The sequence below is a fragment of the Myxocyprinus asiaticus genome, chromosome 23 (assembly GCF_019703515.2).
Source record: "Myxocyprinus asiaticus isolate MX2 ecotype Aquarium Trade chromosome 23, UBuf_Myxa_2, whole genome shotgun sequence".
NCBI classification, from domain to species: Eukaryota; Metazoa; Chordata; class Actinopteri; order Cypriniformes; family Catostomidae; genus Myxocyprinus; species Myxocyprinus asiaticus.
The window spans coordinates 30,411,716-30,427,380 of record NC_059366.1 but is presented as its reverse complement, the minus strand read 5'-3'; the positions used below and the strand labels follow the sequence as shown (position 1 = coordinate 30,427,380).

Below are 15,665 nucleotides of genomic sequence, written 5' to 3'. Positions count from 1 at the left end.
TAAATGTTATTATGTGGTTCATTACACGTATCGCTGAATTTCCGAGGTAAAATGTCCACTATGTGGTGCTAAAAGCTATTTTCCTCTCAAAGAGATGAGGTTTAAGGTTAATGCCCTATGGAGTAACTTTTAAATCAACAAAACCTACCTCCATACCCTAAACCTAAACCTAACCCATAGTGTCGTAAAAGGCAAAGTGTTTAATGAAAAATGCAATTGCTGAAGTCCTTTTGTGGCACTTTTATGTAATTTTCGGCTCACTTGTCAACTCAGGACTTGCACACTGGTCCTTTGCATCGCGAGTACAACGCTCTGTTGGTTGAACTACCGTGCAATTTGATCACATCTGAACAAGCTTGTAGTTAGTTTTGTAATGCAAATGTAAAATGTATCGCCCTACAAGTCATGCGCTATAGTGAAAGTGTTTTGATGTCATGATAGCATTGTGTGAGGAACAGTGTTTATGAACTATAAATCTGTACTTTTACTGGTGATTTGTGTGAAAGAGAATAAAAGTTGTTGTAGTGCCTCTTGTGTTCATTTCACGAGGACACTGCCGTGGTACATATTGTACAAGGAGCCAAGTAATAATAATTTTGCAAAAATGTAGGTACAGTGACGTAATTCTATGAGAAAAGTTTTTTTTTTTTTTAATACAGGTCATCTGGGAGATATTAGAATCTCCCACTACTGGGCAGACCATAACACCAAAATCACACTCCATGTTGAGTTAATTACTAAATGTTCAAAAGCAGCAATGGAAAGTCTGCATCAATGGTCCTGACGGCACTCGTCGCTTTGATTATTTTGCCTTTTCTCATATTCAGGACCACACCCACACCAGACCACCAGTGTTACAATAGTTAAGGGATTGGCATCGTCATAGACATAGACTTGCGTCAGTCTTTCTCTGAAGTTCAAAAGTATAGCCAAACAACAGCCACAACGGTCATGGTTTCCAGCTGTTTTCGACTGTTTTGTTGACAGTGATTGAGTCATGTTGTTTAAGGTTGGGGAGGAGGACCTTTTGCATGCATCGTGTCAGCTGGCCAGTTGGCTCTGGGTGGATGGGAGCAGATGCTAATGAATGATTTCACCTCTCGTAACTCAGATGGGACTTCCAAATCCTCTCACCAGTAAAGCAGGTTTAGGCTACTCGATCCCCTAAAGAGTGTGGAATAAACACTCCAGCAGCCAGGGAAAGGGACAATTGGTTATGCAAGATTACACACAGTTATGCATGTATTCATATCCTAAATCCTTTTTTGAGTAAAAGTCACAGCCACTCAGATGGGTTTAAGCGCACTATGGCTGGCTACATTTTTTTTTCTTTCTTTTTTATATTTTATTTTTTTTTAACGTTTTTTTAAATGGATAGTTGGGATAGATAATAATGCTTTCTGGTCATGGAGTTCAACATATGACTTTCCACTTCCACATCCACTTTCCTTTTTCACTTAAAGGGATAGCTTACCCAAAAATTCTGTCATCATGTACACACTCTCATGTTGTTTGAAACCCATATAACTTTCTTTGTTCCACAGAACACAAAAGCAGATGAGACTAACACACTGCCTAACATTTTATTTTGTCTTCCACTGAAGAAAGAAAGTAATACAGGCTTAGAACAACATAAGGGTGTGTACATGATGACAGAATTTCTGGGTGAGCTATCCCTTTAAGTGAAAAAGGAAAGAGGAAATATGTTGAACTCCATGACCAGAAAGCATGTTTAAACCACACTGCAGTTATCTGAGGTTTGAATTCACTTACATCATTAAAATAATTAAAATTCCTCATATTCAGAATTTTCTAATTTGTGCAGTGGTTTGGAGTCTAAACCTTCCAGGAGAGGTCTGCCATACCACACATAGCATCTCGTTCATTGTAGGACGATGCATTAGTCTAGACTAGTATCATATTTCAAGTTAGCAGCTCTCTGTAAGTACCAACATTTTATTTAGATGTTTTTCTGCGTTTTGTGCAGTACAGCACAGAATCATTTTGACAGGATTTGACCGACTTGCGTTAAGCTTTTTAATTGTGTTTGTTTTGGACAAACTTTGCATTTAGAGACCAAAATGATGATGTTTGTGATGCTCAAGGGAAAACGTAGTCTTTTCCTTTTGCAGTTGTAGAGGCTTAGATATTGATGTCAGCATTTAATCATTTTGAAACTACTCCCATAATAAAGTCCTTGTGAGAATACTTTCTCCTCTTTAAGAGTCTCATATAACTCATGAAAAACAGCCCCTCCTTTAGATTTTTATTTTATTTTTTGTGTAGTTCTCTTGCAGTTGCTACAGGATTTCTTTTTTATGATTCTTATTGTTTAAAAAGTATGTGAGTTCGACATGGAAATGCAATAGAAGTGGACATACAGTTCTGCACAATGTTTCAATCAAATACTCAAAGGCGTAGCAGTCATTTTAAAAGTGGGGGGGACACAGCTGTCAGTAGGTGGCTTGCACAGACCCAACACTTACAGTGCGGTATTAATATATTACTGTATATATTAATATATATGATCTAAGTATTATATTAATATATGCGTATTATATACTTTTAATATTTGTAGTATTTTAAAGATTCAAGTATTGCAAATTAATTGCAACATTTTGAATATTTAGATGCAAAAATAAAGGGCATCTTGTGGAACATTTGAATCTGTTTCACACATGACAATAAAAGACTGAGCACAAGCTGGTGCTGAATAAATTATTTAATCAATTACAATAATGACAATTGTGCGCAATTTTATTTTTTACTCTGCGCTTGTGCATTGTGGGATTTAAATGTATCCAAGTGGCTCGAGTGTTTTGACTACGTTCACCAAAATTCATTCAGATCCATTTAATGATTCGTTCAGTGACCATTTCTGGTGATGCCTGAAGGTGATGACAAATGAGTGTCTTGTGTGAAATGAGTTAGTCACCGAATCAACAATCAAAAGAACATGTCTACAGACCTACAAAGAGACTTTAGTAGAGGTTTTAAGCATTATAAGAACAAAGCAAATCTATCATTTCCCTACAGTTTGTGAGCTGCTGAGCATGACTTTTATCAAAAGACAACAAGAATAGTCTAATAGAGTTTCAATAATGTCAATACGTTTTCATGTATAAAAAAAAGTGTGTCTACATATCTAATCACTTAAGTAAAATGTTCTAAGAATACAGCAGATCCAGAAGTTCCCAACCAGTCGACTGTAAGATTTTTTTCTAAATACTATAAATACTTGATATCCAGTTAGATGATGGCTTGAGGAAAAAATAGGGAGGCACTGATGGCCAGTTCTCCGATACCAAAATATAAAAAAAAAGTTACAATTTGCATACTATGTGGCCAGTCGCAAATGGTGTTTCCTCATCATGTATTGAGGGTCTCTTGTCACTAAAGAATAATATTGGCCATAGATTTTAACTTAAATGTAGACCTCTTGGTCACTATTTTAATTTCATGACAGTCATATTCTAGCCATTTTAAGCAAAAAGAAGGAAGTTGCATTCTCATGTTCCCCCCAAAACAAGTAAGTGCTCACTGCCTTACTTATTTGCATAAATTTGGCCAGTCACAAATGTATACAAATTTGTCATCATCCACTGAGTCCTCTGATTGGTCAGGACCTAAACTAAGGTCAGAGCTGGTTTAGCTGATCTGGTGGATGTAGCTCTTTTGAGCTAAATTCTGTGTTCATCTAATTCATCAAACTCTCCCTCCGTCATGCCCTCTCAGGCCAGACCCAAAGGTGAAGGACTGACTCCATACCAGGGAAAGAAGAGGTGTTTTGGCGAATACAAGTGCCCTAAATGCAAGAGGAAGTGGATGAGTGGGAACTCCTGGGCTAACATGGGACAAGAATGCATCAAATGCCACATCAATGTGTATCCTCATAAACAGGTACAGTGAAATTCTTGCAACAGCTCATATAATTTGTAACACTAAAATGATAGATGCAAGTTTTTCTAATCTGGGAGTAAACTGTAGGCCTATGTTAGCCCTTTTCCACCTACATGTGGGTGTGGGTTCCTGGGCCAGTGTGAATTCTCGAACTGTTCTGCACCGCAGAAAAGGCCATTCTGGGGCCAAAAACCTGGTTCCGCACCGGCCCCAAAAGATTGCTGGTCTCTTCGCAGGAACCGATTACGTCAGGGGATGGAGGGCAGGACAATGTTTCGTCACCATTGTAAAGTTTTCCCAAACAACAACAGTAGCTACCGTCTGCAACAAGGAGTACTTCTTCGCTCTATAACAACAATAAAAAACCCACAAAATTATCAGACATCAAAAGCGTTCATGTAACACGACAAAACGAGTGCTCTACTTGCGATATGGTATTTACGAAGGTCCGAGATAGACTAGAGAGATCGCAAAGGAAAATAATTGTCTACAAGAATGAAGATACAGCACGAAATGATGCACGCCGCCTTCAATCAGACAAATGACCAAATCATAAACAAACTGAAAAACACTTAAGGGAGTACAGGGACCATAAGAAGGACACAAGCAAAAGCTACAGTGGGCGGAGAAATGATGTTTTGGTCTCGGACACCGACCAGCTTGCTATTTAACCGGGGCATTGAATTCAATCAATCACACTCATGATAAATAGTGAATCGCAGGTGTCCTCTGCTGCTGATCTCAGCAAGTTGTTATATTTGTTAGATTTTCTTATTTCAATATTAATGTAAATATCTCTAATGACAGTAACGGCTTTGTTATTTTGTGCATTGTTTTGTTCTGTAAGGGGATTTTTGACCAGCTACTCAATAAGTTTGGAAGATCGCGGCTATCTGTTAAGTAAAACGGTGGGATTCTCAATCAATAATATGGTATGCTATGGCAAAAATCCACATAGTTCATACAATATAATGTAATTACATTACCTGTCATCTTTAGCGTAGATGTCGTCTCTGACATTCTTGTTGAGCAATGTAATAATGATGGATTGCATTAATCTGTATGTTTAAATATGTCCTCAAAAACAAGAGTAAAACTGTATACAAACACACTGTGACGCGCCATGTTTGTTTATGTTTGAGGTAGTCACGTGAAATCACCACATAGGCAGTAACCCATTATGTCACCGTTCAGCTCTCAGGCCACTGGAAAAGCGCGGCCGGTTTACGATAGGCTCCAGATTGCCCCTGGCCGTGAACCAGCAGAGCACAGGCTCGGCATGAGAACCATTGCAATTTTGGTGGAAAAGGGCAATGTGTGTGCCATGTGTACACATACTGTGTAATCTTCCAAGAAGTTCTTGGGGATGGGGCCCAGCGGGTACCCTTGAAACCTGAAACAAGCCCAAGGCATCCATCAAACCTACATACCCCTTGGACCCTTGAGAAGGGCTCCTTTTTCAGGAAGCACTCGTGATCAGGGGAACAGAGTTAAAATAGATTTGAATTTATTTCTTTTTAATTTTTAATTTGTCCATTCAAGTTAGTTTAGTTTCCATTAGTTTTCATTCTTTGATTTTTAGTTTTTTAGATATTTTACAGCATTTTAGGGCTACCAAAGATAATGCGATAATTTAAATATGTTTAATGCCTTTCATTTTTTAGGGCTGTCTGGTGTTACTGCTATCTAGTGGCATTTTTATGTATAATGAAGATGGGTTGTAAAGGTTTCAAATTTTATACTGTTGATCAAAAACTAAAACCAAATTAATTATTGGTTTATTTTTGTTCATTTTACCTATGTAAAAATACATTAAAATTTAGTTTCATTTTCCCAATTATGTTACGAAAATATTTAGTATTATTTAGTTTTATTAATATTTAGTTTTTACCTTTTTTTACAAGAACACTTTACAATAAGGTTGTATTTGTTATCATTATTAAACACAATACAGTAGTTAACGTAAACTAACAATGAACAATACACAGCATTTATTAATCTTTTAATTTGTTAATTTATACATATACTAATACATTTTTACATTAAAAGTTTGATGTTATCATTAGATAAAGTGCTAAGAACTTACATAACTAACAATGAAAATTGAAATTAACTAATGTTAATGAATAGAACCTTATTGTGAAGTGTTACCGTTTTTGTTAATGATAACACTGAAAAAGAGTATAGATACACAACACAGTAAAAAAACCAAACAAAAAAAACAATTATGATCAGGAACCATTTATGATCTCAAGATTATATAAAGACGTCCGCGGTGTCACTGGTTAACCTTGCATTTAAGCACAACACTACACAGGCAAGTATGCATGCAAATAATATGTTTTGTGGCTCTGAGAAGGACACATTTATTGCAATTACTTTTTCTTTAAATAATTTTGCATCCAATTGCATTAGCAGCCATTGTACCGAAAGAGCCAGCTGTTAAAAAGTCAAGCTCTTCCACAAGAGAGTATTATTGGTAATTCCCTTTTGACAAGCAAATTCTTTAGCTTTTCAGTCTCACCCACTTAACATGTTTCCTGCAGCAAGCACATGCAGCTCACTGCAATATATATCAAAGAACCTTTTAGGGTTTGCAGCTGGTTCTCCTATGCTGTAACTGAAGCAAACATATAAAAATTCTGTTTTTATTGTTCTCTCACAATGGAAATCGTTCTTCCAAGATGTGGAGTATGGAAATCATTCTGTTCTCCAAATTGTACACTGTAAAGTATTTTATATCTACAACAGTTCCTACTGGGAGATTGAGTGAAAGTATATCTGCTGTGTCAATGCAATTCTATTGTATAAAATATTCCTTTGCCAGAATGTGCTCAAGGAGGCAGGCGTCTGGAGATCCCTGCTTTTATCATTCTCATATTTAATGACATACACAGGGAACTAGGCTGACATCTTTACAGTATGAGAACAGACATGGAACAGAGGTATTATATAATGTCCTCCCCAAGCTTCCTGCGTTTTTTCATTTTGGCAGGAATTCATTGTGCATATTAAGAGCATCATGCTAGAGTATCCAAATTATTAATTTGCAGTGGTATTAGACATTTCCTCATATTATCATTCACAAATGATTATTTGGCTCTTGTGCAAACACTCCCTTGGGTTACAGCGCTGTCTCCTCCCAGTGGCCCGTTGTAACCTGGTTTTCCGTAATTCACGGAGTGCAGCTGAGACATACAGGAAAGAATAACAAGACTGCAAAACGATCTTCCAATAGCAATGGGTGGGAAAACAAATAATTGCAGAAGTATTATTTGTGATCAACAGCCAAAAAGATTTGGCTCACGCATATTCTCAGTGTTTTTTGCATTATGTCCAAGACAAAGATTTACTACAGAGTCTTCCCTCCCTGGTTGTTGTGCTGGTTGGTAGCCTAAGCAGTGGACTCCTGTAGGCATCTACAATAGCTTTGAATCCTTTTGTGTAATATACTGATTTGCAGAATAAGTAGGAAAGAATGAAAAAAAAAAGAAAAAGCATGTATTGCTGGCAAAGATTAATCACAAGAATGATGAATTGACTCTTGATATCTGTCCTAAACAAACTTTTGACACACCCCTGCGGTTGATCCATTGTGGTTTGAAACTTGCACATACAAGATCCTGATATTTCGATTTCCATAACCATATCTCCATAGAGTCTAGCCAAATGGAAAAATAAATCTCAGAATTCAGCCTGAATAATGTTGTGGACAGAAATGTTTGTGCCAGGGTTATTATATTTTTGAATTTTTTATTTAGTTTTTATTTATATTTTATTTTCAATGTGTCCTTTCAATTTAGTTTAGATTTAGTTAGTTTTCACTCTATCAGTTTCAGATCAGTATTAGTTTTCAGTGTTTTCTAGATTTAGTTTGGTTTTTCAGTACATTTAGTTTTCTTTTTGTTTCTTTCTTTTTTCTTTTTTTTTTTTTCAAATAGTTTTGTTCTCAATCTAAATTAATTTATGGTCATTTTTATTTATTTTATTTAAAGGAATGTTCCAGTTTCAATACAAGTAAACTTTACAGAGTGTCTATTTACAATAAGTGCAAATATCTTGTTGGCAAAGGCTATTTACACTAACTCCGCCCACCATTGCTGAGACCATGCACAAGACTGCCATGACAGTTTTCTTGAGGGTCAACTGCTGGTCAAAATAAGGCAGGCATAATTGAATTTTTCACGATGGGGCAGAGATGTTAAACTGGTTAATGGATTAGACGTTTAGTGGGTTAAGTGAACAGAGAATGGAGTGAGTATTTGCACTCCAGTAATCTGGTGGAAATGTGAGTTTACGACAGATTGCACCCCCACATGATGCTGTAGTGGCTCAGAGCGTTACAACGGTTTGTAAATGTTTTGTCATGCTGACGATCCGGGTTCGAATCCCGCCTTTTGTCATACTTTTTCCCCATGTATCTCCACTCTTAATATTTCCTAAAGTACTACTTATGATAATAAATAAAAGTGATTCCTTGCAGTGATTTGGTCACAGTAAAGGTCGGGAGTTGAGAGAAGGGTTTAATCTGGATAAAATTAACCATGGTTTTACTGTAGTTATATTGTAATAACCATGTGTTTTGGTGGAAACTATAGTTTTGATGCAGTTAACCATGGTAAAATGTATTTTGACAAAATACCATGGTGATCCTATGGTTACTGTAGTAAAACCATGGTTAATTTTGGTAAGGTATGGTAATGCTTTGGGTAGGGGTAGTATTTAAACAGGGGTGTAAGAGTATCTGCCACTATTTGCACTCATATAAATAGCCTCTGCCTAAACTTAATCACTAACATTTGTGTCATAATGTTGATTACCAAAAAAATAAAATAAATAATAAAAAAAAAAATAATAATAATTCAACTCATCCCTCGTTTATTTAAAATTACAGTAAGGTAGGCCTACTTACAATGGAAGTGAAAGGAGCCAGGCCATAAACTTTTAAATATTCACAATAATAACCTCAATACATAAACATTATACTGTACATGTTTACATGATTTTAGTATGCTAAAAATTGCCAACTAACCTTATCTGTGTAAAGTTATATCCAACATAACAACTTTGTTGTCATGATGACATAACGATGGGGAACCATGTAATCTGGTAAACGCTGTAATGCAAAAAAAAAAAGAAAATCCATGATTTTGTCACACTACAATCAGGTTAACACATAAAATGTTTACATCTTGTGAACTGGCCCCATTTACTTCCATTGTAAGTGCCTTACTGTAACCATATTTTCTTTTTTTTTATGTGTGTGTGGTAATCAAAATTATGCCACAAATGCTGTTGATTGAGCTTAACTTGTACTGGACCTGGAACATTCCTTTAATTTTGAAGTCATTAAATTTTATTTTTATGTAGTTTCAGTTTTTCCAATCATTTCAGTTTTTATTTTTATTTAAAGATATATATATATATATATATATATATATATATATATATATATATATATATATATATTTTCATTTACTTTAAGTTTAAGTTTTTGTTCACAATTATAACACTGGTTTATGCACTCAAAGTGTGATTCATATGTTATGTTCTTCTAAGCGTCCTTTAGAAAAACCCGATGGCCTGGACGTTTCTGACCAGAGTAAGGAACACCCGCAACATTTGTGTGAGAAGTGTAAAGTCCTGGGCTACTACTGCCGCCGTGTGCAATAAGGAGGTTCTCTGAAGTACCCATCATCTCCTTCCTTCCTCTAACCCCCTTTCCGTTCGCTTTCCCTGCCAAGTGCTCCAAGAAAAAAGTGAAAAATGCCAAAATATTAATGTAAATATCTCTAATGATAGTAACGGCTTTGTTTATCAGCAGCATGCAACACATTACATTTTCATATGTGTATAATGGACGATTGAAAATGTTTGGAACAGTTGTCACTGACAGTATTTCTATCCATACAGGACGCAATGGATTACCTCATCATTGCGTCCCCTGATTGTGTGTTTACAGACTTTCCTTTCATTCTCCCTGCCAAGTGAACTATGTGGATGTGCCGAGCGATAAAGGTGTTAAATTAGTTCACTTAAACAAGGGCCCAGTGTGCCTTTGCAGAGTTTTTTTGGGGTCAATAGCACATCATATTAACTGTGAATTAACAGAGGGATAATGGATTTTCCATCCCTAGCTTTTATGTCACATATTTATTTGTTATGTTTGTATATCGTATCGTAGTGCAATGGAATTTACGAAACTGGGATAATCACATCTGTGTTTATATGTAGGCAGATATTGTCTAACCCCGTCTCTTGCCATTAGAAACTACTGTAGAATAGACTTTTCGAATGCTTCGATTTAGCTGCGTCAGGTAGTTTATATCTTTCACACATATGAATGAATTGCCAAATGCTAGATAATTTTGTGAAGCTGGCTATATGTAGCCCTGGAGGCACACAAAACATTTTCATGGAGTTGTTGGCAACTATGCAAAACCATAACAACTTATGCAGTCATTTATTCCTTTATGTTGTCATACTGTTGCTAAGTTGTGTGTGGATGTTAAAAACAAAGCCATGGCTAGCTGATGTGCGGAACTGCCATTATCATCCTTTAAAAAATGTGATCATGTAGGTTGTAAATTGTTGCCAGAGAACTGATTCAGTCATCTTAGAAACCCAGGTAAAGGTTTTTCATTTTTTGGTACATGGGTCAAGCGTTGTGCTTTTCTAAAATGTGCTACCATTTAAAAATGGTTAGAAAATGGTTCCTTTACATAACACCTGTTTTGACTGAGTTACAAGTATTTGCCTCAGGATAGGGAGTGTATTTGCATTACACATCTCATATGGACCATTTTATATGAACACTGCTCTGGAAAAAGGTTGTATGTAAATTCAGGCCTTACTATATAGGCAGGTGTACAACCTTTATATCTTTACAATATGTGGTATGCAAACCTTAAAATGATTCATTCACAACCATTAATTTGACCACAGACCCTTGCACTAAAATGTTTAGTTAACTAATTAACAAGCATTCTGAATGTGCATCAGCATATTTGAGAAATAAAACCTAGAATAAAACATAAGACTTTTTTCATCCATGGAACACAGAAGGAAATGTTAAAATGACAGTCTCAGTCACCATTCACTTTCATTGAATGAACAATACAGATGCAATGAAAGCAAATGGTGACTGAGGCTAACATTCTACCTAATATCTCCTTTTGTGTTCCACAGAAGAAAGAAAGTCACATGGGTTTTGATTAAATTGAAGTAAATTTTTGGGTAAACTATCCCTTTAAGCATTGCCCAACACAACATAAGCACATGTCTATGCATTAGTTGCAAACATAACTTTTGACTGACAATAGATGAATTACATCCTGTCGTAACTGTGATTTTTGGAAAAGAATTTCTATCTTGGTGGACAATACATGCTTGTAAATGGAAAAGAAAGATAAAGTAAGTAAAACTGAAGAGTCTTTGGAGATGTAATCTGTAATATTTGGGTAAATTTCATTGGTCAGAAGACATATTAGGGAGACAGAAGTATTTGAGAGCATTATGAAGGGAGTACATTAACATTTGGATGAAAGGAAGTGTGTAAAGGATAAAACAGCTTGCATAAGCACCGTTTACCTCTTCTTATGACTTACATGAAGTATTAATTGGTCATATTTGACTGTGACCCAGGATCATCTAATATTAAATGTTGCTTTACATATTTGGAAAGTAAAATATAGACGGACATTGTGAGAACTTTTCTAATTGAGGTCACTGCTTTGTAAATCTAAGATGTACATATAAAGTTGAACGCATTTACATGGTAAATACAATGTGTACAATTGTTTACTTAACTTTGGAGTCCACATATTTTGTGTTGTCTGAATATTTGTTAATGTTTCATTCCTAGGGAAAAAACTCAGTTTGATATTAATCTTGTCAGAAGGGAACGTCTAGTGCCTTAGTTGAGTAACACAGCTTGGTCATGAAAAGTTTGGATTTTCGGTAGGTGATGTCATGTCTGATGCTGTGGAAGAAGAGTATGGATTGGATGGCTGAAAATGTAAACCAGCTAATTATTCTTCTTGCTTTAGTAATGATTTGGAGACATTACTTTTTGATTTTGCCATTTTGATGGTACATTCAATCAAACAATCATCCACTTGCAAGGAGTAGATTGTTAGATCACTGTTGAATAAAAATCAAGGCTGTCTGTAAGTTGACGCGACTTTATTCTCAGTACGCCATCATTGTTTCTAAGTAACTGTCATTTTCACAATGTTCTGATGTCTCCACTGTGCGTACATTCTTACATGCCAAGGTTTACTTCAAGCCTCATTTAGGCTGGAATGAGTTACTCTACTTTTTGATAAACACCATAATGAATGGTGTAAAGAATATAACCAGTGAAATGAATGAGTGCCCATAGCTGACATTTTACTTGTAATGTTTCCTTGCATCTTTGGATCAATTTCATTCATTTTCATTTCTGTAAACATGAATAGATGATCTAATGCGCAACTAAGGCCACATAATAAAACATGCTTTATTAGTTCCAAATAGTTGCATTGCACTATATACAAAGACAGTACCAAGATTTCCTCATTGACTTAATGATAACAGGCCTGAGTTTTGCAAATGTTGAAGACATATTTAGGAAAATTGTATTATATTTGTTGGGAGCTTCCCCTGATTTAGTGTCCTAGTAGGTTTTTTTTGTCTCTGCTTTATTGAACGAAAGGCAGAGCTTGTGGTATTGACAAAGCGTACATGCATTTAAAACTATACAAAGTGCTTTTTTTGCGCTTGTGTTTGTCTTGAAATACATATACTTGACTTTTATAGTTCACTTTCAGTATAATCATGTTATTTTCTATTAAAGGTATGTGTATTTTGGAAACTATAGACAATGAAGATTTTGAAGCAATTTGTTATCCTGACAAGATTTATTTTTCCCTTACAAAGATATCAGTATGTGTTTTGTGTATATATTCGATTGCCATCATTGCCAAGTAAGCTCTTTCAAAATGTTATGATGCAATATTAAAACTTTTTATGTGAAAAAGGGCAAATTGCTGAGATACAAAAGAGCTGGGAGTTTTTTTGTTATCTTCTTTTGTTGTTTTGCTGTTATGTTTTACAGTAATCTTTGGTTATATCCTACAGATATACATATTTATGGAAGGATTTATTCTTTTTTTTAACAATTCAAATTATTATTTTTTTTTGTATAAAATATGCAACAAAATCTACACTATGAAGAAAATATTGATGGCTACATAGAATATTATTCAAAAGATGGTACACAATTATTATGCCCTTACAAGCCATTTTATTTGTGTTTTGTTGTTATAGATGTTATTGGTATATAGTAGCCTTGCCTGTTACAAGCATACATGTGTGTTTAGAATTGTTGTGTGCTATACAGCATGAATGTTTTGCATTGCAGTTATAGGAAAGTTGTAACACTTTTGTTCTAACATTGTAGAAACATAATAGAGACTGACTCACACACTGTAAGTCATAGGGCCTTTTTTACTGAGATGTTTATTATAAGCAAAAGAGTGGCATAAAGAGCAAAAGATGTGACTAACTCCAGTCATTGACCATGTAACTGAATTGCTTTTACATCAATTAAATGTTTTAGTAAATTAGGCCCATACTGTATGAAACTGTGAGCTCTAATTAGCCATAGTCCTCAGTTACTGCCAAGTCCAGGAATGATGTTGAAATGTTTTTCTAATATGTAAAATTTTCAAACAAGTGTGTGGGACTGAAGTTTGCATGTGCATGTTTTTCCAAATGATTCAAGAAACATAATTTGTACAATGTATTTTTATTTAATATTAATACATTTTTAATTCTTGGCAAGATATCTTTTGTAGAATACATCTCTCCAATCGTTAGTCATTAATAAATGTCTTTATTCACTACTAGGATTTCCAGTAACATTAATAAAGTTACTGAATGTACTGATTTAACTTTCATGTGACAAATTAGAAATTCATGTTTATAATGTCTGTATATTTGTCATCATATTGATCATATTGTATTGGACAGAGTAACAAAGGATTGAAGGAGGAATGTATTAGAATGTGAAGAGAGATCAAAATCTGTTGCTCATTGTCCATGAAATGGCATTCCGATATGTGCCTTATTTGTTAGTTAGGAAAACTGAAGACTGTGCTTTTAGAAGTTTGTTCAATTAAAACATTGACTCTAAATGAACCGTGACTTTGAGGTTTTATTTCTTTCTCATGTGTATTTCAGTTCAGTTTGGCCTAAATGTATGTACAGCATGCTTTTGGATTGCAACACTCTTTGGCACATCTCTGGGTGTTAGGAAATTCTGTCCATTTTAAATCAGTCATGCTGAATGCAGTATGGACTGATTAATTATTAAGATGCAGTCCTTGGGAATTATGCTTATGATTGTGTAATTGAACACCAAGTCTGAAACCTTAGGGAACACTTGTCATTCTGACATCAGCTTAATTTATTATTGAATGGACTGAAGAGTGTTTCTTTTAGTTAAGTAATCTCTGTGAACCTTTTGCCTCATCTTTGCAACATCTCAGGTTTGAACACACAGATGTGTATTGTACTTGTAACAACTGTAAACATAAACCAGTCACTCACAACATTAAAACCACCAGCCTAATATCATGTAGGTCCCCCTCGTGCCACCAAAACAGCACTGACCCGTCGAGGCATGGACTCCACAAGACCTCTGAAGGTGTCCTGTCGTATCTGGCACAAAGACCTTTAATTCCTGTATGTTGCGAGGTGGGGCCTCCATGGTCCAGCACATCCCATAGATGCTCAATCTGATTGAAATCTGGGGAATTTGGAGGCCAAGTCAATACCTTGAACTCTTTGTCATGTTCCTTAAACCATTCCTGAACAATTTTTGCAGTGTGGCAGGGCGCATTATCATGCTGAAAGAGGCCACTGCCATCAGGGTATACTGTTGCCATGAAGGGGTGTAAGTGGTCTGCAACAATCTTTAGGTAGGTGGTACATGTCAAAGTAACATCCACATGAATGCCAGGACCCAAGGTTTCCCAGAAGAAAATTGCACAGAGCATCACACTGCCTTCGCTGGCCTGCCTTCTTCCCATAGTGCAGCTTGCTGCCATCTCTTCCCCAGGTAAACGATGCACACGTACATGGCCATCCACATGATCTAAAAGAAAACGTGATTAATCAGACCAGGCCACCTTCTTCCATTGCTCCATGGTCCAGTTCTGATGCTCACGTGCCCATTGTAGGTGCTTTCGGTGGTGGACAGGGGTCAGCATGGGCACTCTGACTGGTCTGCAGCTACGCAGCCCCATACACAGCAAGCTGTGATGCACTGTGATGCATTAAGTTTTTCAGCAATTTGTGCTACAGTTGCTCTTCTCGGACCAGATGGGCTAATTCCCCACACGCATCAGTGAGCCTTGGGCACCCATGACCCTGTTGCCGGTTCACCGGTTGTCCTTCCTTGGACCAATTTTGGTAGGTACTAACCACTGCATACCAGGAACACCCCACAAGACCTGCCGTTTTGGAGATGCTCTGACTCAGTCATCACAATTTCGCCCTTGTCGAAGTCACTCAGATCCTTACGCTTGCCCATTTTTCCTGCTTCCAACACATGAAATTCAAGAACTGACTGTTTACTTGCAACCTACTATATCCCATCCCTTGACAGTTGCCATTGTAATGATATAATCAATGTTATTCACTTCACCTGTCAGTGGTTTTAATGTTGTGGCTGATCAGTGTATGAAGGCTGTATGTGAATGTTAGTACTTGGCGAAGGA

The 15,665-nt window shown here is 36.1% G+C and overlaps 1 protein-coding gene across 1 annotated transcript in view; it reads left to right on the top strand.

The window, feature by feature from the left end:
* LOC127414295 (zinc finger CCHC domain-containing protein 24-like) overlaps positions 1-14,074 on the top strand; it is a 57,229-nt gene extending 43,155 nt beyond the window's left edge. The window contains exons 3-4 of the mRNA XM_051652237.1: positions 3,736-3,900; positions 9,460-14,074. Of these exons, the coding sequence (XP_051508197.1) occupies positions 3,736-3,900; positions 9,460-9,573 (279 nt within the window). The 3' untranslated portion in view covers positions 9,574-14,074. The remainder of the gene's footprint in view (positions 1-3,735; positions 3,901-9,459) is intronic.
* The last annotated feature ends 1,591 nt before the right edge of the window (positions 14,075-15,665 follow it).